The sequence below is a fragment of the Bos mutus genome, chromosome 25 (genome assembly GCF_027580195.1).
Source record: "Bos mutus isolate GX-2022 chromosome 25, NWIPB_WYAK_1.1, whole genome shotgun sequence".
NCBI lineage: Eukaryota > Metazoa > Chordata > Mammalia > Artiodactyla > Bovidae > Bos > Bos mutus.
In genome coordinates, this window is record NC_091641.1 from 11,388,535 (window position 1) to 11,415,944 (window position 27,410).

A 27,410-nucleotide genomic window follows, 5' to 3' on the forward strand; every position below is an offset into this window, starting at 1 on the left:
AAATATTTGTTGAATGAGTGGAACCCTGAGAACATTGCTTTGCATCACCAAATGTTCTCCTTTAACTGGCAACATTGGGAGGTGGGGTGTCCTTCAACTAGAAAAGGGAGGAATATGGAAGAGTGGGTTTTTGAGGTTTAGGCAAAGCAGATATTAAAAGTACAAGGTCCCCAAATTTGGCCATGGCTAAACTGGGGAAGACATCAAGGAGCACTGTGTGTGTTAGTTCGGGAGTGTGGAGATATTGGAAAGATGTAGAAGAGATAACTGCCCCCAAGAATGCTGGCTGTGAAGGAAAGAGAGAGTGGTATTTTGAGAATGAGAAAGGGATGAAGGGGAATTTTTGTTTTGGTCTTACTGTATTTTTAAATGTATGTTCAGGATCATAGAAACCGAGAAATTGTGTGCAGATGAGGCTTCAGGAAGGAACATTTTCAGTGTAAGGAGGAACACATCCGTCTGTGCGTGCTTAGTCACTCAGTTGTGTCTGACTCTTTGCAACCCCGTGGACTGTGGCCCACCAGGTCCTCTGTCCATGGAATTTCCTAGGCAAGAATACTGGAGTGGGTTGCCATTTCCTCCTCCAGGGGATCTTCCTGACCCAAGGATAGAACCCAAGTCTTCTGTGTCTCCTGTATTGGCAGGCAAATTCTTTACCGCTGAGCCACCTGGGAAACCCCAGGAACATGTTCACTTATGAACAAATGATTGAATACCAAATCATTTTATTTTATTGCTTAATGTGTATATTTCTCAGGGTTCTGAAGGACTTTGACAGGTGTCAATCAGCCCATGAGGAAAATGGGCTCAGAGTTGCAGGGACTTACTCTGAGTTTTGTAGTGAATAATGTCAGCGTCAGAACCCAGGTCTTCAGCATCTCAGGATGCCCTGACCTGCCTGCAGGCACAGAGCTCACCTGTGTCCTGTGACTTGGAACACTTGTCTGTAGTTCCTATAGGTGCTGTCCCCTAGTCTAGAAAATCCATTACCCTTTTCCCACCCTCTCCCCTCCCCTGGCCACAGCCAGGAACAAATGACGAGTTACTGTTGATCTTGGTGATATGGTTGTTACATATTTTGCAAAGGAGATGGGAATTAAGGAACTCGGGGTAAGAGGAACTTGGGGTAAAAATATAATGCACTAAGGAAATATTTTTAATCTCGTGAATTGAGTTTCTTTCACTCTGGCTCACCTCCACCTGGCCCTCCTGGTATGTTCAGTGCATGCGCTTAGTACTCCTTTTCTGAAACATAGTTGGTGTACCATTTTGAGAAGCAAGTGTATTAAGCCTGCTAGAGGAATAGTGTGTGCTGGACCCAGAGCAGAATCAAATGGAAAGCTGCTCTCCCAGGCAGCAGTGAAACCACTTCTAATGGACAGATACTTTGTGCTTTGTTGAGTTCCCCATCTGCATTCCCCCCAACAAGATTAGAAAGGATACATCTGTGGTATTAGGGATTCAGAAAATTTTGGTTTAGTTTCAGGTAGTCTCATACCTCACTTTCTTGCCTTTACCGGGCTCCCTTCTAGTAACCCCTTTTAGCCTCTATTTTGGGTGTGACGCTAGCTACCTATGTAACCACCACTTCCCTTTCCTTCTCTCTCTTTTTTCCTACAGAAAGATGTAGCACTTAAGCCTCAGGAACGCGTGGAGAAACGCCAGACCCCTCTGACCAAGAAGAAACGAGAAGCACTTACCAACGGCCTGTCCTTTCACTCCAAGAAGAGCCGACTCAGCCACCCGCACCACTACAGCTCAGACCGAGAAAATGACCGCAACCTCTGCCAGCACCTCGGGAAGAGAAAGAAGATGCCGAAGGGGCTCAGACAGGTGAGAACGCTTAGGGCTTGTTCCGTCCTGTGGCTGCTCTTCCTCAGGTGCCTACTTGTCTGTGGTTCTTCCTAACAGGTGGAGAGGAGATCCCTGGTGGGTGCTGGAGGGCTGCCCTGCAGAGCCGTGTGTTTGCTTCTAAAAGAGTATTCCAAAACCAAGCACTTTGAAACTTAGCGCGGTACCCTTTCAGTCACATGTGCTCTGTGTAGCAGAGACTGATGCTCGTGCTGTTGGCATTGAAGGCAGACCGACGGAGGTCTTGGTGATGTCCAGGTAGACTGGCTTGCAGGGAGAGATCGTCTGGGGTAGAGGAAAGGAAACGGGCAGATCTGATCCTGTGCACTGTGTGTATCAAGGTCCTAACGTGCTAAACACGGTTGTCTGTATTCAGGCAGGGGACCCTGCCTGAGATTTGTATTTTCTAGCGAAGCTCAAATACTGTGGCATGTGGGAGAGCAGTGGTGAAGAAATGAGGTTTTTTAGGTTTCCTCCACAGCCCATAATTCAGAATTGCCTTTGTGATCTGCCGCTTGTATGAAAGCCTGGTGGTAGAGCTTCCTGGGCTGTTTAATAATTAGGTTTCAATGGTCCACAAGAAAATTCAGCTCTTGGCATTTGGGGAACCCTTCTGCTTGTGGAAATCCCCACATGAGATAGATTAATAATGAGAAGCGAAGCTGTTTATAGCAGCTTTTTCAGCACAAATCCAGAGGCTTTAGCACCTGCCGAGTTACCTGTGTCCTGGGTGTGTTTTGTTTGTTTTTGGAGGGACCAACGGGTGAGACTGACTGTCTCTTGAAGGAAGCAGAGGAAGGGAATGTGGTTCACAGAGCAGGTGCTGCTAATTAGAAGCTGAACAGGTAATTTCTAGTTTGCAGATGTTTCTCTGCAGAGTGAGAAGATCTAGGATCATACAAATCAGGGGTTCTAAAACTTCACAGATGATTAGAATCATATCATGAGCCTTATTAAACATCTTCCTGGCTTCACCCTAGAACCCGAGGAATCAGAATCACTGTGCACTTTGGCACAGAAGTTTGTAGTCTTAGAAATTTCCTATTTGATAATGGTCAAGCCAGTTTGAAAACCATTCTTATAAAGAATCAAGAACATTTTTCTGGTGATGAATTTTAGTCAGAAGATTGGAAAAATGAAAATCTCTAAAAGATTTAGTGAGCAGTTTGGTGTCAGAGTTGAACTTGATGAGTAAACTTCTGAGAAAATACATGGAGCGATGGATTTCAGCATGGACTCAGGAGGATCTCAGGAAAGTGTCCCTGATTCTCACACATTTGGCAGTTTTTCTTTGTCGTCAAATAAATTGCCAGATTGGAGTTATAAAAGTAATTACTAACATTTGTCTAATACATAGCACAGTTATCACTCGGTAAAGGAGTTTCTGTAGTATGATCTATAATTTTCACAACAACCCTGGTGAGGAGATGATATGATATTATGGTTACTTTACAGATGGGAAAACTGGGGCTTAAAGAAATAAAGTGACTTGTCTGAGGCCACTTAGCTGTGAGGGACAGAGCCAGGGTTTAGACCTAGATTTCTCTGCCCTGCTCTGTTTTTATTGTATATTGTGCTTCCTGTGGTTGATATAAGGACTCCAGGTCATGGGGTGCAGGGAATCTACAAGTATTTTTAGAAAGTTCATGGGTTGGTTTGGTCAGAGGGAGGGATTGTGGTTATAGAAATGGCCTGTGAAAGCTCAAGAAGAAAATAGGATAAACTCCCAAACACAGCATAGAAAATTTGGATGAAGATTAATATATATATACATATATATATATATTTTTTTTGGTCAGAAAGTGGGGTGAGGTCTAGGTTATGTAAAAGATAATGTGCCTCTGGTATTTGTGACTCGCAGACCAAGCCTCTCCCTGTGAGCTATGTGGAAAAAGTGGGTTTTCCAATGTCCAGAGATTGCCCTGTGACCGCTGCCTCTCTGGGAGGGCCTCCCTCCCACAGGGTGGGAGGCCTTTCAGGCAAGAGATCAGTTTAATTCTGAGCCTCCCCAGAGCTGTGGTTCCTTATCCTTGACTCTCTTACTCCCAAGCTTGATCTGACTTTTCTGTTCTCCTTTCTCAAAATTCTTCTTTCTACTTTGTCCTCTAGTTGAAAGAGTCTGTGATCTTACAAGAAGGCTAGGACTCATCTGTCTCAAATTCGAGTAGCTTTTTGGTCTTAATGATCAATCTTTTGGTACTAATGGTGTTTGAAATCAAAGCTATCCTTGTTTCAGGGAAAATATTTGGAAAGCAATTAGTCTGACTCACTTTTTATGAATCACAGAGAAGAAAAGAATGAATTGTATTTGGGGCCTGTGAAAGAATTTTAAAAACAAGTGGTGTTTTCTTATCTTCAGTGTTGATGCCAAAGTATACTATCCAATTTAAATTTTTTTTTTAAGTAGGAAGGGAAACCAAAGTTGATAATTGAGGTAAAACTGTAATGCTTTTATTTATAATATTCCTAGCATCAGATGTGCTATTATGAAGCCCTGAGCAAAGCACTGTCTGTTGCTGCCCATCTGTAAAATGAGAGTTTTAGACTAGAAGTTTTCTCGGTCCCATGATTCTTCTAAGTTTTTGAATAACACAGAGATACTGAATATATAGTGTTGCTGAAATCTGTAATGGAATATCATCGTAGGCTTGAAAGTAATTTAATTTTGAAGTCTGTAACTGGTTGGATCTGTGAAAACATTAAGGGGAGAGAATGAGATGCATTCCTGGTATGTCACCCCAGGTAAGTGCTGTCCGTTGTGTGATCCTTGGTAAAAGGTGACACACAGATGTGTTTAATGGTTACAGTAGATGTTCCACAACTTGTGGTAAGGATGTCTGAGACTGCTTTCCTACCATGCCAGATGTCTGTACACATCACAGTTACTTCCACCACCCCGTCTTTGCCTCTTTTCAGATAAAGTAGCTGAATCTTAACTGTTTTAGCTACGAGGGGACCTTGAGACGGAAGTGGGCCTTGAGGAGAATTTCTAAATTAATGGATTGTTATTCAGTGCTTCTCATTGAGAGAGTGATAAAATTGCAAGAGCCATAGATGAAAGAGAGCAGCAGGAGGTGAGAATTTATTCTTTAGTTTTGACTTGGTGACAGTGGATTAGATTTGAAACTAGGAATTGGTACTCCCTAAGCAAGGGACTTCGGAGAAGGCAATGGCACCCCACTCCAGTTCTCTTGCCTAGAAAATCCCATGGACGGAGGAGCCTGGTAGGCTGCAGTCCATGGGGTTGCTAAGAGTCAGACACGACTGAGCGACTTTGCTTTCACTTTTCACTTTTGTGCATTGGAGAAGGAAATGGCAACCCACTCCAGTGTTCTTGCCTGGAGAATCCCAGGGACGGGGAGCCTGGTGGCTTGCCGTCTATGGGGTCACACAGAGTCGGACACGACTGAAGCGACTTAGCAGCAGCAGCAGCAAGCAAGGGACTTAATGTGCAGCTTTCCGTAACTGTGGGAAGATGTTACTCCTCAGTGCAGAGAAAATAGAAGGTGTGTGTGTTTTTTTTTTTTTCCTGAAACTTCATTGAAGGCAACTAATCTTTTTACTGTGAGAATGCAAGTACATACTTTTTTTAAGAGAGATGTGTAGTTCTGAAATTAAACCCCCTTTTCCTTCTCTTGCCTGATTATAAAACCTCACTTCTCATGAAACTTTTCCAAACTGTTAAAATAAAGTGTTTTTAACTAGCACTTAGCTACCCCATGGAACTTACCTGTTGGGTTATGTTTTTAAATATAAATACATACTGACTTAGAAGATACTGAACTAGCAGCTGTCTTATAAAAGGGTTCCACTTTTTTATATGGCAAATTTGAAAACTTTACAAAAGGGTTTTAAAAAGTGAAGGAAGGGACAAGTTAACCGTTACACACAAGAGTGCATGTCTTTCTCATCTCCCTGTGCTTATGTTTATCCTATGCAGAATTATTTGCTTACGATGTGAGTACTCAGACATTATATTGCAAAGTTTTGGCTCTTACTAATAAGGGTATGGTAGGTCCCCCCTCCCCCAATTTGACTTAGGAGTGGGAAAATCAAAACAGAGGTTGTTAGGTCCTCTGCATAAGAATCTTTACTCTGTTAATTGGGAAACTACCAAAGAACACAAGGAAAGCACGGGCTGCCAGACTTTCTACCCAAGCCCTAAGTTCTGCAGAAGCTAATTAATCTTTGGGAAAACTTAACTCCTCTAAGGGCTCTGAGTTTAGTTTTCTTTCAGTATGTCTGACTTCCAGACCACAGGGGATGCTTTAAAATTTTAATACTTTGTCGTTGAAAACACTGAGAGCCAGGGGGTTTTAAAAATAGAGAAGCGATAGGGAAAAGTTGATAAGGGTTCAGAGAACTCTCATATTTGGCTCTGAGTGAATATTTCTAAATCTCCATTTAGTCCATTAGTCTGTCCTCTCTCTCTCTAGTATGAACTGAAGCAGAGGAAATAGGCCTAAATCAACTAGGAGGAATTTTTAGATTATATGAACTTTCCTAACAAACAGATACCAGGATGGATCACCAAAATAAATCCCAGAGTCTCCCTCCTAATTGAATTTTAAGTTCCCAAAAGTGATTCATCTAAGGACAGAATTTCCCAGAGAGAAGCAACCTACTGAGATTGCTTCTAGCAGTAGGTGAACACTTTGGGAGAAAAAGAAAGAGATTTGGGAATATTTCAGGAGTCCCGGCAGTTAGGCTCTAACATTGCTGGTGAGAATGACTTGTGTGGGAATGTCTTACATGGTTTATATATCTTTATACAGGTTGATCTGGGTAGGTTTGGCTTGTAAGGAACGAAAATTTTCTCCTTTCTTTGAAAATCTGTTATGGTGGAGTCAAACTTGGTAGAGGATTAATAGCTGACATTGCAGATACCACTGTAGATGTATACTGATTTCTAGGAAGAGAAGGGACTGATCTCAGTGCCAGGTCTTTAGAATTGGAGCTTCACATGGTGGCTGTGTCTGCCTTGTGTATTGGCATTGCATGTTCGCCTTCTCTGGAGTAAGTGGTTGTGTTGGTCCAGGGCCCAGGAGACTCAGGCCACCAGCTGAGCTTGTACCCACCTGATGAAGCAATAGGTCTTGCCCACACTGTTCACCTTTGAGAGCATTTACTGCTACAGGTGGATCCTTTATCTCAGTGAACTCAGATTGTCGGAAGACTCCTTGGTGACATGACATTTGTTACTAGCAGAAATTCACTTGCAAAGGAGGATTTATAATGGAAAGCTTTGATTAAACAGATCCAGTTCAAGTCACATTGCTGAAGACCTGCTGATTAGTTCTGGGTGGAAATCCAAGCTGAAATCACACAGGTATTTATCCAGCTTGACTCTAGGGCCTACAGGGTTCTGGAAATCAGAGCATTTGAAACACTAATGTAATTAGGTATTATACTTTAGTAATGAAAAGACACGACCTTTGCTAGGTGTGCTTTCATAAATACATTTGTTATAATAGTTAAATGACTGAAGGTATATTGAGCTGGTATCAAGAAATGTGAGCTGCAGTTAAATCATTTTTACTTCATGCTTTGGAGTTTCAAGTTTAGCGTGTTAAGTGGGATTTCATTTGCTTTTTAAAAAGTATAGTCATGTGAAGGTTACAAAAGTAGATATTAAAGAAAATTCATTTTTACCTTGAATGTGTTTAAGTTGCACATAACTGTTTTCCCTTTGCCCAAACTACAGAAATGAGAATAAAAACATATAAGAAAAGACTGAGAGTAAGAGTGGGGAGGAGACTGGCTTGTAATTGCTTTTGGAATCTTGATTGACTTGAAATAAGGATAAGATGCCAGTTTTTAACATCTGGTTTTTGGGGAGTCTCCAACTCAGGCTGTCTTTTCAGAATTAGTTGTATTTTATATTGGAGGTATTTGTTTGGTATTTAGGAACGTTGGACTATTATAACAACAAACTTTATGAAGGTTTTTTTTTTTTTTCTCTTGGGCATTTAGAAGCAGTGAGTTTATTCTGTGAGTTCTCAGATTTTTATTTTGTGTCTTTTGACTCCTATTGTTGTCTGGGATATAGTCTCATCAGCTCTGCATGTTGGTAAAGTGTTAGTCACTTAGTCGTGTCTGACTCTTTGCGACCCCACGGACTGTAGCTCACCAGGCTCCTCTGTCCATGAAATTCTCCAAGCAAGAATACTGGAGTGGGTAGCCATTCACTTCTTCAGGGACTATTCCCAACTTAGGGATCGAACCTGGGTCTTCTTCATTGCAGGCAGATTCTTTACCGTCTGAGCCATCAGGGAAGTCCTCTTAGCATGTTGCTAAGAGGGAGCATAAATATCACTTGACTTCAGTGAGACAGATGTTTGAAGTGAAGTGGCCAGTAATAAATTTTATCCTAAGTGACATATATAACTCTTAATTACAATTTAGTAAAAATCAACTAAAAAGGACATAGCACATTGACTACCAACCTCATAAAATAAAACCCATAGAAAGAAAATAGGTTGAATTGGAAAAGGAACTGCAGTTGAAAGAATGGGAAGTAACTTAGCTTGAGTGATCCTGAAACCTATGGAAATTGTTTCATAAAACAGTGGGCTTCTTTAATCCCACAGTAAGAATTTGTTATACGTATGTGTGCGTGGAACTTTGTTAAGGGCCGTAAATACTCTATATATTGTTAGAAGAGTAACATGGGTGTTGATAGAAATGGTGCTCCATTGGACCTGTTGGGAATTCTTATAAAACTGGTGATCGAAGGGTGACACAGCATGTTTTTCTCTTTATAGGACTTGGGCACTACCCTTCTGATAGTTGATGAGGGTAGACAGCCTCCATTTCTTTCTTTATAGTAAAACTGCCTTTCTGTGTTAATGTATACTTTTCCCTCTTCTGAAGATACAATGTTGTCTGCATGTGGCCAGATCTTAGCTTCAAAAGGTGAAATAAGCCTCCATGTGTTCTGCATTCTAATCTCCACTTAAAGCCGTCCCATCTCCACACAAGTCTGTACATGACAGGTATTGAGTGGGAGGCGGGAGTGGGTGGGTGGCTGCGTGGTTTGCAGTGGTTTCGGTGGGGAGCTGAGCAGATGGTGGTGATAGCCACGTGTTGCGAGATTCCCGTGGGAGTTGATGGTGGTGACAGGCGACTCACAATGTGCTATTTACAGTTTGGGTTTGCAGTCTTTCAGTGACATCTGAATGCTCTTTAGCAACTGCTTTCATTACTGCCTTTCGAGGAGCTGCTAATTGAAAATGAAATTGTGGGTGGGCTTTAAGGCAGGCCCAGGCAATGCGATGTGGTAAATGTTAGAACTGTTGGATATTTTAAGGCCTAGTTTGTAATTGTTTTTCCAAGAAGGAAAAGCTGAAGGTGCATTTGAAGATTCAGTATGTACACACAGGCAGAGCTGAATGTCTCATCCTGCCCAGAGAGCCAAATATGCACTCACTGGGCTGGAAACCAAGCCATCTGCCCAGGGCTCACCTTCGTATGGTTCACTTTAAATGTGTATAACCGTGTAAGGTTCTTACTTTAAATCCGCTAACATCTTGTAGTAATCACTGTTGGTTTTTTGTAGGATATCTTCCTTCTTTCTTCCTCTGCTGTTCATATAGTTACTGTGCAGAAGAAAATGATGATCTCATTTCTTGAACTTTGAGGTCTTTTATTCCAGGTATTGCATACAACTTTTCTTCCTATAAACCATTTCCTATCATACAATTCTGTTGAAGGCAATTGAGGCCTCCAGGCACAATGAGAGAAGAGGAAGATGGAGGATTGATTGGACTTTGACAGTAGGTGATATTGTTGATTTTCTTATGGCTGCCTCCAGCTGTGGGATTGTCATATGTACCTCATCTTTGGAGTTATTAGCTAAAGCATCAGTAGCATTTCTGAAATGGTAGCTTTTGTAAGTGTTTATGTGAAGAATTGTTTTATTGCCCATTCTCAAAATAGTTTTGCACAGAGAAATCTTGTGCTGAACAAGGAATGACCTCCCTCTTGGAAGTGCTGTTAGCTCTCTTTTTAATTAAATATGAAGATAGATACAACATTACTGCATTCTTTTTAGCTTTCCCCGAACATTTCAGTGAATGCTGTGAGACAAAACCATCTGAATTATATGCTTTATTTGAGTAGGGCTGAGAATCCCTGAGGGGCTAAGGGGACCTTGATGACACACCCCTTGCTGTATTTAACCCTCAGTCCCATTAGACCTGGCTTGCCACATGAACCCAATAAATGCACTTGAGTTACTGCTGTACCCTAATGATGTTTAAAAGAACCTATTTGGGTATTCTAAATTAACTCTGGAGCATTTTCCTTCTTGATGATGATTTTATACCATGCAGATATGACAGAATTCTTGCAGGAGTTCAAGGTGTTTTCACACCTAGGAGTGTGTGTCCTCATGCTGGTCATTACGAAGACACACACACACGGGAGTGGAGCCACAGTGACTCACAAACTCAGGGAAGTACTGTCCAGGCCCACCTGGTGTCTTTCAGGAGCCCAACGAGCTCTGCCATGGGACCTGTGGGAACACTTGACCCACATTCAGTGATCTCAACTCTGCAGAAGTTTCCACCTCTCCCGAGCCACTGCCTACCATGACACTGTTGCCACCTGTCATTCTGTGACCATTGTGCACGTGTGAGTGCTCAGGATGCACCCGTGTCACACATCTTGAAATCACGTGGTGCAAGGCTGGATGGCCCTAATTGACAGTGATGGGTCTGTGAGGCTGAAATTGGCTAGAATTAGATTGAGAAGCAAGTAGCTGCATTTTGTGGACGGGAACATACAGAATACAGTTGCTCACAGGATGGTCTTTGGACCACCTTTGCCAGTACAATCCTGGGGCTTCTGCAGGTTTCTAGTCATCACCTCTGACTGGTGGCGCCAGTCTTTGGGATGGGGATCAGAGTATGGCACCAAGTTCCTCAAGCAACCCCAGTATAGTAAACTGAATCGTGTTCTTTTTTTAAATTTGTATAAAAGAGAAATTACTGTGCTATTTGGAAAACCTGTAACAGATCTTAAAGTTTTTAAAACCATATCCTGTTCTAAATAATTTTATCCATACTAGGACCATATTCTTGTTCTGCATATTTACTAATTGAGTTCCTTTTCAAAATTTTATTGGAAAAAAGAAATATTAATTCCAAATACTATAGACATTACATGACAAAAAGTTAATGTTTTTCAAATGCCTTCTTTTTGATAGCTTACTAGAATGTAGTCTCAGTAGCAGAGTTATGTTGTATTCTTGCCTTAAATCCACCAGCTCCCTGAAAGAACACAGCTTTTTATACATCTGGTAACTGGAGTTTATTCACTACTCTTTTTAAAATTTCCTCCTTCTTCTCTTTTTCTTCTCTTTTTTTGTGGCCGTACCTCACAGCATGGAGGATCTTAGTTCCCTGACCAGGGATCAAACCTGTGCCCCTTTCAGTGGAAACATGGAGTCTTAACTACTGGACCGCCAGGGAAGTTCCTTTTAGGTTCCACTTACTGCTTTCTTTTTTCAGCACGACAGTGGTATTTTGCTCTTAAGGTTTACTAGTTTTAAAATCTTCCATATTATAAAAATCAGTGGTATTTGTTGGTGGTATTGAAGGAGCAGATGGGAATGAAATCTGAAAATACTGCCTCTCTATCAGTTGTGCCTAAAGAGCATTAAGTATTTTCTTCATTAGTAAGAAAGACTCGACATAATAAAATGTTATACTTGAACTTTTGGTTTGGGGTCCACAAATTCAAAAGAAAATATTTTCCTTCTAAAACCAAACAGAACAAAAGCCCTCGGAAGAAATTTTGTTTCAGTAGCAAAACCTATACTTAGGATTTAACAATTGCCTGAGGTGTGTCAACAGTAGGTAGCATTTATTTTTAATGCATTGCTATGAGACTACAAATGCTGTTTCCCCAGAGATGAGTGCAAAATGATCCCCTGAACAGTTGCTAATGAAATTATCACACTGTATGAATAAGACTATTAATAAGGACTTTCTGATGTAAAAGAAAATGCTGTCATCAAATTTCCCTAAGACATAATGAGGGTGATGAGAAAAGCCCCTGCCTCTTGGGTGACACATAAAGCTGGGTCATGGGCCCAGCTCACGTTGCTAGAAGGCTGAATTGAATGGTGCTTTCTGAAACTCAAGCAGCCCATGTGCATAATTTATCATCACCTGCCTCCTGCCTCCTCGGATTAAAACTCTAAAATCTGTATTTCTCAAATGAACGTGGCAGTGGGGAGGATTATGGTGAGGCAGCTGGGGCTTCAGTTGTGTAGGTGTGTGTGAAGGGGGATAGACTGGGATCATGTAGGGAATCTAAGCCATCTACCATTGGTTCTCTAGATGGAGTGAGGAGACAGACTGACACCAGAATATCGAGAGAGAAGGATATGGAGTTTAAAAAGACTTTACCGTAATGATCCTGATCCCGCTCTTCTCTGCCTTTTCTTAAACCTGACAGCCCATCTTGCTCCCTCCTTTTCTATCTTGGAGTCTGCCTTCAGGCTAGACTTTCAGCTTTTTGACTTTCATCTCACTGTCTCCTTCCCTCCAAAGTTTCTTGCTTGTTTTTCAACCCAGTCAGGATTGTATGGGACACCACTTAGATTTGCTCTCAGAGTTACAGAATGCCTTTGCCACTTGGATTCTTGCTCCCTTGATCATGCTGGTCCTTTCCCCTCAGCGTTTATGCTGATTACCTTTCCTGGGGCTTCCCAGGTGGCGCTAGTGGTAAAGAACCTGCCTGACAATGCAAGAGACATGAGAGACCCAGATTCCATCCCTGTGTCAGGAAGATCCCCTGGAAGAGGAAATGGCAACCCACTCCAGTGTTCTTGCCTGGAAAACCCCATGGACAGAGGAGCCTGGCAGGCTCCAGTTCATGGGGTCGCCAAGAGTCAGACACAACTGTAGTGACCACATCCCTCATCCTCTGCCTGGGTTCTCAGCATAGTTCAGCATTGTTTTGCTCATGGTTGTTGTAGTCTCTTGTTTAAAAGCTTCAGTGACCCTGCATAGCCAGTGAAATAAAATCAAAGCCCCCTTAGTGTAGACCTTCTGGGTCCTTCGTTTGATCTAAGATACGTTTCCTGTCTTGTCTCTTTCCCAGCCCTCCATAAACTCTAGACTTGCTACAGTTGCTGTTGTTTGCATGAACCCTGTGTTTCCTCCCCTCTGTTAAGGACAGCTTATGCTGTCCCCTTCCTTTGGAATGGCCTTCTTCAGTAGTCCTATTTGTCTTCAGTGATGACTGCAAATCTGCTTCTTACTTGAAGCTTTTATGATCTTTTCTTTGTTTATAACTAGGGTGACCCAAAAATTTATCACCTGTAATGTAGGACATTTCTGAGAGTGAAAGGGATCAATATTAATAATTACCCTGTAATAATAAGCATAAATCAGGACTTCCTGGAAAACTAGGATTTACGCTCACTCTAATTCACTTTTGATCTTTTCCATTTTGTACCTTGTTTTAGAGTTGGCTGAATACATGTCCTTCTCCCCACCTAAAGTCAGGCTACCTGAGGACATTAGTCTGAGTCATGACAAGGGGCCCAGGCTTGTTTGGCCCGTAGGCAAGTAGAAGCCTTGAAACATGCTTCAAGGATATCCCTGCCTAGAAAACCTAAGGTGCTTTCCTTGCTTCCCATTTCTAGTGTTGAGCCCTTGGAATCTGTTCTGTATACCACAACGAATGCGAACTTTAAAAAGTCTACATTTATCATGTTATTCCCGGATGTGAATCCACTCTGTGGCCTCTCAGTGTCTTCAGATTAAAATTCAGACTCCTGTGGGCTCTCGTGCCTGGCTCACCAGCTCACTGTCTTCAGCTTCATGTCTTGACCCCTGGGTCCTGCCCCTCTGTCCTTCCCTCATTTCCACCAACATGTCCAGTTCTCTCCCACCTCAGGTACCTTACACAAGCTGTTCTTCCAGCCTGAAGTGCCCTTCCTACTGCTCTTCACATGACAGGCTCCTTCTAGTCCTTTCAGCCTGAGCTGAAATGTCAGCTTCTCGGAGAGGCCTTTTCTGACATAATGTTCACTCCAGGCTCTGCCCTTAGTCCATTCTCCTTTGCACCCACCTTTTTAGTTTCCTAACACTTAGCATGGTTTATAATGATAGATTTTTATATTCTGTAGTTTTCTTTCTGCTCCTTCTGCTGGACTCCAAGCTCTCCTAAAGCAAAATACCATAGCCTTTTTCTCCACCATTGTGTTTGTAGCACATTGCCTAGCACATGGAAGAAGGTGCGTCATAAATTAAAACTTGAATGATTAGAGGTTAGAATAATAATTATTTTTCCAATTGATGGCATTGCTAATATGTGCTCTTGTTGCATTCCAATGTTAATTGCTTACAGGAGGAAAAAAAAAAAAGCAACGCAGTATGACCTTTGTTTTCCCTCTCTGGGGATATGAATGCAAAATGAGATACTGATGATCAGCAGATACACACCAGGCCAAAATTTAATCCAAGAAATCACTGCCCTTCTGGTGGATGGTGTCTGCTGCTCTCCCGTGGAATGTAGCAGCAGTTCGTCATCCCAGTGTCCTGGCCATCAGTGTAGTGAAATTGCTACTGCAGCCAGGAAAAGCTGGCCCAGGAACCTGCTGCCTTCCAATTTTCAGAGATAATCTGAAAGAGGCTAGACATGCAGGAGATGGAGGGGATGGTGAATAGGAGTAAGGTGGAATTAACTGAGTCTTCTTTTACATGCAAATATTTTGTGTGAGGTTCTCCTCTTTAACCATAAAAGTACAAATTATTTTTAGTATCAAGGCTTGAATAGCATTCCTTTGCACTGTAAAATTGTTGCCCCACATGCTCTCTGTCTAAAATATTTTGACTTTAGAAAATAGTTTGATGTTATTTCTATTTTATTAGGCCTAATTAATTCATTCTCCCCATAGTTGCTCTTTCAGCAAACATTGACTGAGCATGCTTTGTATGCAAACGTTACATAACAGACTCTGATACAGCAGAAAGGATGTATAACCATAATACCTCTGCCCTTGATGTGTTCACAGCTTGGTAGAGCGATCCTGACCTTGTGGAGAGTGCTCAGTGTAAGTGAGGCTGAGACTGGTGCATTAAGTGCAGTTCAGAGGGAGACATGGTTGAGCATCTCCTAGAGAATGAATAACTCCAGACTTACCTACTGAAGTTCTTTACAGTTGTTTCTTACCCACCACGCCATCTCCCTCAGCCTTTTAAGAAACTCTTGAGAATAATGCTCTATCCTGCTGAAGGCATTAGTAGCTGTTAGAAACAGTGCTGTGTTATCTGTTCTCTTGGGTTCTTACTTTTACAAATAAAACCTTTGGCATTCTCACACTTTGACTTCCGGTGCAAGTTACTGGGAATTACTTGACCCAATAATTTCATTAAAATCTTGATGAATTTGGACTGTGTTTCCAGAAACTGCCATGGTTTTGACATAACCACACAAATAGGCATGTTTTCTAGAAATGGTTTTGCTGTGGTTACTAACCTGATTGTGACTTCTTGCACTGAATCTCTTGGTATGCAAACATCATATTTTTGTCTAAAGACGGAGCTTTTTCTGCTAATCTGCACAAAGCAGAAAATATCTCACTTTTTGTTGTTTCTGTTTACTGGAGGTAGACAGTAATTTTCTATGCAAGTAGAACTTCAAATACTCTAAAATATTTAAAAGGAGTATCTGTGTAGGTATTTAGGCCTCCGATTTATACTGAGAATACTAATGGTCACTGGTACAATTAGTGATCCCAGGAGCAGATGAAGAAGCAGTTCCCAATTTACTAGCAGGTTGTTTGTTTTTCTTCTAGAAGATAATTTTTAAATCGCTTTTTAAAAAATACTAGCTTTCTTGGAAAGTGTTAGAAATGGTGGTTTCTTGGGGAATTTCTCAAAAAAAAACAAAACAAAAAACAAAAAACTATTCCATAAAGTTCACTCTGCCTCTCAAACTACTCACTTTCCCTTCTTTCCCTTGGTGTCCACTGGTTAAATATTTATTGACCATATACCCCTATAGGCAGGTGTAATTTTAGGTGCATATGAAAGGGAAGTAAAAGTGAAAGTTGCTCAGTCATGTCCAACTCTTTGTGACTCCGTAGACTATACAGTCCATGGAATTCTCCAGGCAAGAATACTGGAGTGGGTAGCCTTTCCCTTCTCTAGGGGGTCTTCCCAACTCAGGGATCGAACCCAGGTCTCCTGCATTGCAGGCGGATTCTTTACCAGCTGAGCCACCTTAGGTGCATATCGCAGAGACAGAAGTCTGCATTGGAGGAAGTTATATTCTGATGGATTCAGTCTTTTTAACTGCAAATTCCATTTAAATGTCCAACCCAGACCTTTTTTCCAGCCTCTAGTTTCATAAACTCAGGTACTAATCATTTTTCCCCCCACCTGAATCCTTCGTAAATGTTTCAAATTCATCATGTTTCACGTTGAACTCTACAATAGTCCTAAATTCACTCTTCCTCTTCACTTTCCTCACGTAGTTAACATGCACAGCATCTGCTAAACGTCCAAGCCATAAATCTGCTTATGCTGGAGACCTGAAGTCATCCTCTTTTTCTTCCCCTCACTCCCCGTATTCCCACACCCTCTAGACTTATGCACTATGTGTTTCTCATCCGTCCCTCTTCATTTACCACTTTGCACGCTGCTCTCCAGGGCATTGGTTCAGGTCTTCCTTCTCTGTCAGTAGCTTCCTTCCTGGCTTCTCAGCCTCTAATCTCATCATTCTTCAATCCATCTTCCAAATTCCTCCTCAAGTAATCTTGACAACATGCAAATTAAATCATGTTACTTGCTTGAAGAGTCTTCACTGATCTAACTTTACTTACAGGCTAAACTAAAACTCCTTGTAGAAGTATAGAAATGTACCCATTTTGTGCCTTTTAGGAATTCCCATCATCTTCCTCTTAGTGTGCTTCCTGACCCCTGTAGGTACCTCTATCACATCAGCCTTATCTACTTCCTAAAATGTTTTCTACTCTACTTTCCCCTGACAAATCTGAGTTCACTTCATCTTAGTGAGTCTAATCTGAGTTATATGTGAGATGCACAGTCCTACTAAATCAGAAATGCATGATTCCACTTGTTAAAATAACTTACATTTTGAAAGGACACATTTTGAATCAGGAAAATTTTCAATTAGGTAGAACTTCATGTCGTACAGGAAAGGTAAAATGAAAAATTGTAGAGGACCATGGGAACACATTTCAGGGGGAATAGCCCCAAAGCATTAAAAAGACAGACTTTCTTTTTCATGGTGGTCTTTGCTAGGACACTTATATTGGGGTGGCAGTTGGGGGTAACTGAAGACTTTTGTTAATGGAAGTGTTTTTCAAGTTGGTGGTTGCCAAGTCAAGGAATGGCTGTACTGAGAGTTCTTTGGAGGCTTTTCATCTCTAGAAGAGGCACCTGTGCTTCTGTGTGAGTGAATTCTTTAGGGGTTCAAACCAAGAAACACGACACATGATCTGAATGTTTTTATTCTTCTACGTTAATATTGAAATGTAAAACTTTTAGAGATACAAGGACACTTCTGTTTACCAATCAGGTGTATAAACTTGGTGAGGATTTAAAAATGTGGTTTATATTGGCTTATTGTAAAATAAAGTTCCTGAGAAAGTGACCACAAATATGCTAAAAGGTTTATCTGAAGTAAGCACCGTCTTGTAGTTCCCCTGGTGTAATTATTTTATTTTTTGTCTTAATGAGTCAAGGCACAAAGCAAGGATAATCCCAATATTAGTTGAAAACAGCACATTGAACTGGGATCCTATGATTTCAGTTTTGGACTTTTTCACTTCAGCTGCCACATTTCTTTTTTGTAAAGCTTTGATATAATTTTTTTTTTTTTAAGGCAACCTGGTCTTTATTATTTCTACCAAAGTTGCTATATTCCAAATCAGCATAGTTTTTAACATATTTTTTTTTGTTACAGGTGAACTGCTTTAGCAGTATGAGGCAGTCATTTTAAAAAGCTTTGTTTTCCTACCCATTTCCACTTTACTTTTAAAAGGCTATTCTTGGAGGTAGAAATACAACTGTTGATGAAAAGAATGAGATAAGGAATAGTTTTTCTCTACATCTCCTGAGGTGAGGTCCTTCAGCTGTTCTTGAGCACGTCAACCTCGTTCATCTTCTTTCCTTGACATCCACATAAGAGCCAAGGTGTAAAATTGATTGGACTGTGATTCAAAGAGTGGGAGACAACCAAAAAAGTGTACTAGAATGCTTCTATATTAGACAGGGGACATATCTGGTGGCTCGGTGGTCAGAACCCAGCTGAATTATAGGAGACACAGGTTTGATCCCTGGGTCAGGAAAATCCCCTGGAGAAGGAACTAGCAACCCACTCCTATATTGTTGCCTGGGAAATCCCATGGACAGAGAACCCTGGTGGGCTATAGTCTGTGGGGTAGCTAAAGAGTCAGACGTGACTGAGCGGCTTAAACAATGACAACAAATGTTAGATAGGTCCCTTCTACACTTTTTGGTTTAGACACTTAAACATTGTGTTGATATGTAGGTAATTGAGGACAGATTGTGGCTATTGATACTAGAAATGCTCTTTCAGTTTTTCTTTGAATAATTATAGGGATCTTCATTCAGGGCAATGAGATTTTCCTGCTAGATGTTACATGTAGACAGCTGGAAGAAGAAGAAGCTGTCTTCACATTGTCTTATGGCCATGACTTTCAACTCACAGATATATTTTAAGCACTACAGCTAATTAGAAGGAAAGAGGGCAGTTTTGTTGTGAATATATTCAGTGAAGAATAGGATGTCATAGGTCTGCTATTATACTGTTCAGGCTTTATGAATACTTTATCAGAGAAGGTACCTGGGAATCAGGAGTCTTGGGTTACAGGTTCTGTCTTGCTGTTGACACATTGTCTGTCCTTCCCTGACTTACTGATTCCCTTTGACCCTCAATTTTTATGATTGAAAAGTAATAAAAATGATGTATACTTCTAACACTGGGAGCTTGTTGTATGTGTGAAGTTGTGTTAGAATACTTAAAGTTTTCTTTTCCTTAAAAGTGTAAGATTTTAAAAATAATGAATTACCTGTACTTTGGTATTATTTATTTAGTTTACATGAACCTGCACTTAAATATATCACAAGTACAAAGAACTACACCTCAGAGTTTCTGCTTTGCACTAGTTGACTCACTTTGGTAAAAAAATTATGATGTGCATATGGTTATTAGACCACTGTAGATCCCAGTGGGGACATTAGATTCAAAAACCTTAAATGGACTGGGCTCATGCATGCTGTTTTTAGCAGATGATAAAAGCCTTTTGCTGAGAAGAGATTAATATGAAATGGTATGACATCTTTGTTTAGAGGCCATACCTGTTGGCAGCTATCTGAGAATTGTAATTTTAGATCTTTCAAATTGAAATCATGAAAAGCTGCTTCTTATGAATAATTCATTTGAAGAAATACAGTGAAATTATTTCTAAATGTTACTTTTTAAACAACCAACCTATATTCTTGGACATACCAGATTTTAGTTTTTTAGTTTCATAGAAAGTAAATTTGGGGGCAAGTATATTGATTCTTCTGGTTTAGAAAATTCTTCCCTGTACCTCATTTTTATAGAGTGAATGCAGTTTGTAAGAAACAATGTCACTTCATTGGGACTGCTCAGCAGTCATTTGGCTGAAGTGGTCATCGTATTGGGTTTCCTTTCCTGCCCTTTTCCAAATGAGCTATCTTCCTTCAGGAAACGGTTTATGTGCATTCCACATGTCCCAAACACTGTTGTTATTACAGAGCCGTAAGAGGAATATAAGAGATGGTCTCTATTTTCCAGGGCTTCATCCTTGGGTTACCTAATTACTTTGAAACAGTTTAAAGCAAATAAACTGTGAAAAATTCTCTTTGAAAAGTTGTTGAATGATAGATACGCTCTTAGTTTCTCACTAATCTCCCTGGTGGTTTTTCTAATGCCGTATATTTTTCTTGGGAGAGTTTTCTTACAGCTGTATTTGTGATCTTGGGCTAGGATTTATGAGCTGCCACCATTAAGGTCTCCCTCTGGCTTTGTCATCAGAGATGGAGGGTTGTGTGTGGTTTGTTTTCTTATTGTTAATACATGAGAATTTTTCCTAATAAAAATAAATGCGTAAGTGTTTTTCTTGTCATTGTCTTTTTTGAATTGACTTATTAAAAGAAATGTGTCAATTGTGAAAATTTCTTCCTGAGATTAAAGGCAAAATTTCCAAACCAGTATGCATTGTGGTTGTCTGAAGAAATGTATATCTTCTGAATTTAGTGTTAGACTTGGTTTTTTGTTTTTTTTTTTCTTAATGTTATTGTTATAACTTTGGCCAGTAATGAAACAAAACCATTGTGGTGGGAAATAGGAGGAGGAAGTTTAGGACACATTAAGGAAATCTTCCTGGATCTTCCTGATGATGTTATGATTAGTAAATGTTGACGACCCCAGGGAGTTTTGAGTGGCACTTTGCAGGCTGCCCTGTACTAGTAGAATTTGGGTACATCATCTTTGGTTTTTGGACCTTCTGCACTTAGTCTGTGAAAAGCTTGGACCTCTGGCTAAGCCAGTTGTTGTTGTTTAGTCGCTAAATCGCATCTGACTCTGCAGCTCCATGGACTGCAGCACACCAGGCCTCCCTGTCCCTTATCATCTCCCAGAGTTCACCCAAGTTCATGTCTGTTGAGTCAGTGATGCTTTCCAACCATCTCATCCTCTGCCGTGACTGAGCTAGACTTGTGTTAAATTTATTACAAATCTGTTAACAACTAGCTCTTTCTGTACTCCTGGAGAGATTTGATGGGGGCAGTTCAAATCTGTTTGTATTATTATTCAGCTTGTGTAAGCTAATCCTTTATTTCACTGTTCTTAAGAAAAAATGTATTTTAATCTGGTCACATTCACATATGCTCAGTTGCTAAGTTGTGTCCAACTGTTTTCAACCCCATGGACTCCAGACTGCCAGGCTCCTTTGTCCCTGGGATTTCCCAGGCAAGAGTCCTGGAGTGGTTTGCCCATTTCCTCCTCGAGGGGATTTTCCCATACCAGAGATCGAACCCTTGTCTCCTTCGTCTCTTGTGTTGGCAGGCAGATTCTTTACCACCGAGGCACCTGGGAAGTCCCAATCTGGTGACACAAGTAGCACAAATTGACCTATTAACTCAGATTTCTCTAAGACTTTAGAAATGACCTATTTAAACTTTGCCTCTCTCAGCATGTTGACTGCATAGGCTCTGATATGCAGTATTGACACATACAATAAGCATTAATGTGGGAAGAAAATGGCATTTTGTGCTCTAACATGGCCCATAAGTGTTTCACTTCTCAGAGTGATTTTTGGCTGTGGCCAGCTCAGAAGCTTCTGATTTAATTGAAATTGTCATATTACGTGCCAGAAAAAACACTTCTCTCCTTACAGATTTCACCAATTTTCAGTGAAGACCTTTTACCTAAAGAGTCCATACCTTATATTAGGATAACCTGGGTTCATGGAAAAGGATGTTGGTGGCACGGGTGACAGAATTATCTCTCAGTTGATTCTGTACCGTGTTTTTAATATTTCCTATATATTCCATTCCCTGAGATGGTTTCTTATTCTTATATTAAAGGGAAACCAATGTTGATGTTGTTTCCATAAGGATTTATGTATTAAGCAAAAAGAAATGAGAGAAATGAATTTTTAGTTTACATGTTTGAAAGTGCCTAACCAGGGAGTTGGTGTTGGACAGGGAAACATGGGGAGCTGTATGTAGTCCACGGGTTCACAAAGAGTTGGACACGACTGAGCAGCTGAACTGAGCTGAACCAGTTGAGAGTCAGACACAACATAGCCACCAAACCAATAACAGCCAGTTGTTAGACTCTCGGTTACCAAAGGAGGGTAGACATTGGGCCTGTACTAAGTATTTGGCTGAATCAAACCTATGAATAGTTAGCCAAGCCACTTCCTCTTCCTGCCTTCCCTATTTTTTTTTGCATGCTCAGTTGCAAAGTCGAGCCTGTCTCTTTGCAACCCCATGAACTGTAGCCCACCAGGCTCCTCTGTCCTTTGGATTCTCCTGGCAAGAATACTGGTGGGTTGCTAGTTCCTCCTCCAGGGGATGGTCCCGACCCAGGGATCGAACCCTCATCTCCTGCATTTGCAGGCAGATGCTTTACAACTGAGCCACCATTAACATGAACTAGATGGTTAATGTTCCATTTTGAGTTGATTTATATTTATGGTGAGAAGTATAGGTCAAGAGTAGTTTCATTTGTATATGGACATGCAGTTTTTCCAAAGTCATTTTGAAAAAGCTATTCATTCTCCACTGCATTGCCTTTTATTCCTTTTTAAAAAAAAAAATCTGTTGTCCATATTGTGTGGATTTGTCTCTGTGCTGTCTGTTGTATGCCACTGATCTATTTGTCTTTTTGCCAGTACTGTAACTTTATTATAAGTTCTGAAATCAAGGAGTGATGGACCTTCAACTTTGTTCTTTTTCAAAGTTGTAGCATTTCTAGGTCCTTAGTATTTGCATATGAATTTTATTTATTTTTAATTTATTTTAATTGGAGGCTAATTACTTTACAATATTGTAATAGTTTTTGCCATACATTGACATGAATCAGCTTGTTAGTTTCTACATAGCATCCTGCTTGGATGTCTGTTGAGATTGTGTTGGTGCTGCACCATAATTTGGGAAGAATTAACAGTTTATAAGTATTAGAGTTTCTAACTAACTCCTGAATAATATATATTACCTCTGTTTATTTGGGTCTTGCTTAATTTCTCTCAGCAGTATTTTATAGTTTTTAGTATACATATCTTTCACATCTTATGTTCAGTTTATTCCTAAGTATTTCATATTTTTGGTGTAATAAATTGTACTGTTTTAAAATTTTAATTTCGTTTTGTTTATTGCTAGAACTATATAGAAACATGTTGACTTTGTTCATCTTGTATCCTGCAGCCTTGCTAAATCACTTTAGTAGTTTTTGTAAATTCTGATTTTTCTACACAGATGGTCATATTTTTAGTGAATAGATGTATTTTTTTTTTTTAAGAAAAACTTCTAGTCTAGGTTGGTTTTTTTTTTTCTTTCCTAAGTTCACTGGCTAAAACTTCTAACATCATATTTAATAGAATTGGTAAGAGCAGATATGCCTGCCTTGTCCCTGATTTTAGGAGAGGAAGATGTTAAGTACTTTCATCATGAAATCGATGTTAGATATAGGTTTTTTAATAGATGTCCATTATTAGGTTGAATATGTTTTGTTATATTCTTAATTTATATGACATTTTGTCAGCAGTGTGTGCTAGGTTTTTATGAAATGCCATTTCTCCATTAGGATTTATTTTATTTTTAGAAACTTTATTTTTTATGGAGTATAGATGGTTGACTATGTCGTGTTTCAGGTGTACATCAGAGTGATTCAGTTATATAAATATACACTATCTATTCTTTTTCAAATTCTTTTCCCATTTACGTTGTTATATAATATTGAGTAGGGTTCCCAGTGCTATATAGTAGGTCCTTGTTGGTTTTCCCTTTCAGCAGATCATGTGAAAATTCTTGTTTCAGTTTGCTAATATAATGGTTCACATGGATCTGTTTTTAAATGTTAAACCTTGTATTCCTTGGTAAACCTGGGTAAACCAAATCACTTGGTCATGATCTAGTACTTTTTAGTGTGTTGTTTGATTTGATAACATCTTAAAAATTAGTCTTTGCAACTATGTTTGGGGGAAAAAAACAAAAAACCTGACCTGTAGTTTTGTGTGTGTGTGTGTGTGTGTTATCTGGTTTTGATATCAAAGGTGATGGCCTCATGATGGATAGGGAAATATTCCCCCCTTTTCAAGTTCTTGAAAGAGTTTATATATATTGTTACGATTTCTTCTTTAAATGTTAGGTAGAACTGACCATTGAAGCCATCTGAGCCTGAAGTTTTCTTTTTATGGGAAGATTTAAATTAACTATTCAATTTCTTTTTCAAAAATTGGACTATTTTTGTTATTCTTGAGTCAGTTTTGGTAATTTACATCTTTTCAAGGAATTTTTCCATTTCATTTAAGTTGTTGAATTTATTGGCATAAATTTGTTTAATAATATTTCCTTATAATCCTAATATCTGTAGTATTTATAGTACTTCTATATCCCTTATTGGTGTAGACTCTCTCTACCTCTCTCTGCCTCTCTCATTTACATTGGTATGAGTAGGGGCTTACCAATTTATTGATCATCTTTAGTTACCTTGATGTTTTCTTTTTTTTTTTTCTGTATTATACTTCAGCTCTGTATTATATTCCACTAATTTCCTCCTTTTTTTCATAATTTGCATGTTTTACTAGTTTTTTGAAGTTGAAACCAAGTAATTGATTTAAGATCGTACTCATTTTCTAATATATGGGCCTTTAAGGCTATAAATTTCCCTGTAAATCCACTTTAGCAGCATCCCATTAATTCTGATTGTTTTCATTTTCATTTAGTATAAATACTTTCTGATTTCCTTTGTGACTTCTTCAAGTCATGATTTACTTAGAAGTATATGTGTTATCTGCTTTCCAAATATTTAGGGATTTTCAAAAGATCTTTCTGGTATTGATTACCAATTTAACTCCATTGTGATTAAAAAAATTTCTTTGTGTGACTTAAATACTTCAAAAGCCTTTTGGCACATGTTTTATGGCCCAGAATATGGCCTATATTTTAGATGTTCCCTGTGCACTTGTGAAGCACGTATTTTTTTTTCTGTGATTGGATGGAGTGTTCTAAATGTTAAATCAGGTCAAGTCAGTTTCTAGTGTTTTTCAGTTTTAGTGTATCCTTGCTAATTGTTTGCCTCCTTGTTCTGTCTAAATACGTACGTCGAGATCTCTTACTACTGTTGTGGTTTGGTCTCTTTCCCCTTATTCTATCACTTTTTCAAAGCTCCATTGTTAGATACATGAATAAACATTTAGGGATGTTATATTTTCTTGATTAGTCACTTTATTTTTTATGAAATGACCATTTCTATCTCTGAGTCCTGTTTCTTGTAGTTCTTATCAAACTATATTGTAGTTTCTTCTCTGAATCCTCCTTTGTCTAATATTAGTACACACACACACACACACACACACACACACACACACACACACACATACACACCAGTTTGCTTTTGAGTAGTGTTAGGGATTTTTTTTGTTGTTGTTGTTTGATTTCATGTAACATATTTGTATCTTTATAGTCAAAGTGCATTTCTTAAAGACCACTTGTCAAACGGGCTTGCTTTTTAAATCCAGTATGATAATCTCTGCTTTTCCACTGGGATGTTTGCCACTTCATTTAATAAGGTTCCTTCTGTGGTCAGGTTTGAGTCTATCATGTTATTGTTACCATTTGTTTTCCATTTGTCATGTCTTGTTTCCTTTTCCCTTTTTTTACTTCTGTCTCTTAGATTAATAAGATATTTTTTAAGGTTACATTTAATTTCCTTTTTTGGCTTTTTAGCTGTAACTCTTCCTTTTTTTTTTTTTTTAAGTGGCTGTTTATCTTCATTTTGTCACAGTCTATCTTCAAGTGATATTTCATGCTTAGTGTAAGAATGTTGGGCTTCCTGGGTGGCACTAGTGGTAAAGAACCCACCTGCCAATGCAGGAGACATGAGACGCAGGTTCCTCCCTTGGTGGGGAAGATCCCCTGGAGGAGGGCATGGCAACCCATCCAGCGTTGTTGCATGGAGAATCCCATGGACAGAGGGGCCTGGAGGGCTATATATAGTCCATGGAGTCGCAAAGAGTTGGACATGACTGGAGTAACTTAGCGCACACGCACATAAGGATGTTACAATTACTGTTCAGCTTACTTCCATATCCTCCTTTCCAGCCTTTATGTGGCTGGTGACATGAATTTTACTTTTAAATATATTAAAAATGCTGAAACACGCTGCTGTTATTTTTGTTTCAACAGTGAGTTATCTTTTAAAGAGATTTAAATAGTAAGAAAAGATCATACATTTTCCCCAATGTGATTGCTATTTCTAGTATTCTTTCCTTTGCATAGATCTGATTTATATTTGAATATTCTCCTTTTGCCTAAAAGACTTTAACATTTCTTGCCTAGTGTGGTCTACTGGTAATGAAATCTTTCAGCTACTCTATGCCTATAAATATCTTTATTTTGCCATTGTTTTTTAAAGATTTGTTCACAATAGAATTTTAGTTGTACGTTTTTATTTTGTTTTTGTTTTTTCTTTAGGCACCTTAAGGATGTTGCTCTACTGTCTTTCATTGTTTGCAATGAGAAATTTAATGTCATTTTTATTTTCTCTTAGTGTAACACATCTTTTTTGTGTTTTTAAGGTGCTTTTAAGACTTTCTCAGGACTTACCTGGTGGTCCAGTGGTTAGAACTTCATGCTTCCAAGTCAGGGGGCAGGAGTTTGATCTCTGGTTGAGGAACTTACTAATAAAATCCCACATGCTGTGTGGCACGGCCCACTCAAAATCTCTCCTTCCTTGATTTTGAGTGTTTGGTTCTGCCGTGCTTTGACCTAGTTTTCTTCACATTTCTTTTGCTTTAGACTTACTGAGTTTCTTTGTGGATTCATAGTTTTCATCAAGTTTGAACCTTTATTTCTCTTAAGTTCTTGCCCCTGTTCCATTTGGGGGGACACCAGTTACTGAGCTACTAGGTAGTTTGAAATCTGCCCCCAGTTCGCTGGTGCTCTTTTCATTTTTCTTCATTCTTTTTTCTTTCTGTTTTTCATTTTGGATAGTTGCTAATTCTTTGCCTTCAAGTTTACTTGTTTTTCCTCTGCTGCGTCTAATCTGTTATTAATTCCATGTAGTGTGTTTCTCATATCAGACATTGTGGCTTCATTTCTAGATGTGTGAGTATTTCCATATCTGTAGTTAACTATTTGAACATATGGAATATAGGTGTAATAACTGTCTTAATATCCGTATCTGCAGTTAATGTTTGTGCCAGTTCTAGTTCCAGTTCAACATATTGAGTCTTTTTCTCATTTTAGATTATGTTTTTCTGTCTTTTTGTGTGCCATCCAGCATCACTGGATGCTGAAATTGTGAATTTTACCTTATTGGAAGCAAGATATTTCTGAATTTCTATTAAGTTTTCCTGAGCTTTATTCTGGGGTGCAGTAAAGTTGCTTGCAAATAGATTGATCCTTTTGGGTTTTTCTGTTGTGACTTGTTAAGGGGGATCTGGAAAAGATCTTAGTCTGGTGTTAGTTATTTCCCCATTATTCTTGAAAGGCCTATTGACAGACTATGCTGTCTAATACCTGAAGTATGAATTTTTCAGTCTTGCTGATAGGAGCAGGCACTGATCATAGTCTGTGTGGATGCCGGGAATGTTCTCTCTAATCCTTCTGTGTGTGTGCATTTCAAAGTTTTCTCCTTCTTAAGCATGGGCCTCTTAATCAGCAGCAGCCTACTCAGTGGAGCTCTCTGTGGATCTCTGGGGTTCTCACTCTGCGGCGTCCTCTCTTTGAGCTGCCACTGCCTTGCTCTCCTCATGCTCTCAACTCTGTCCCTAACTCACGGAGTCTGCTTGG

At 39.6% G+C, this 27,410-nt stretch overlaps 1 protein-coding gene across 1 annotated transcript in view; it reads left to right on the forward strand.

The window, feature by feature from the left end:
• AUTS2 (activator of transcription and developmental regulator AUTS2) overlaps nucleotides 1–27,410 on the forward strand; it is a 1,212,191-nt gene that overhangs the window by 293,993 nt on the left and 890,788 nt on the right. The window contains 1 exon segment of the mRNA XM_070363017.1: nucleotides 1,621–1,833. Within this exon segment, the coding sequence (XP_070219118.1) occupies nucleotides 1,621–1,833 (213 nt within the window).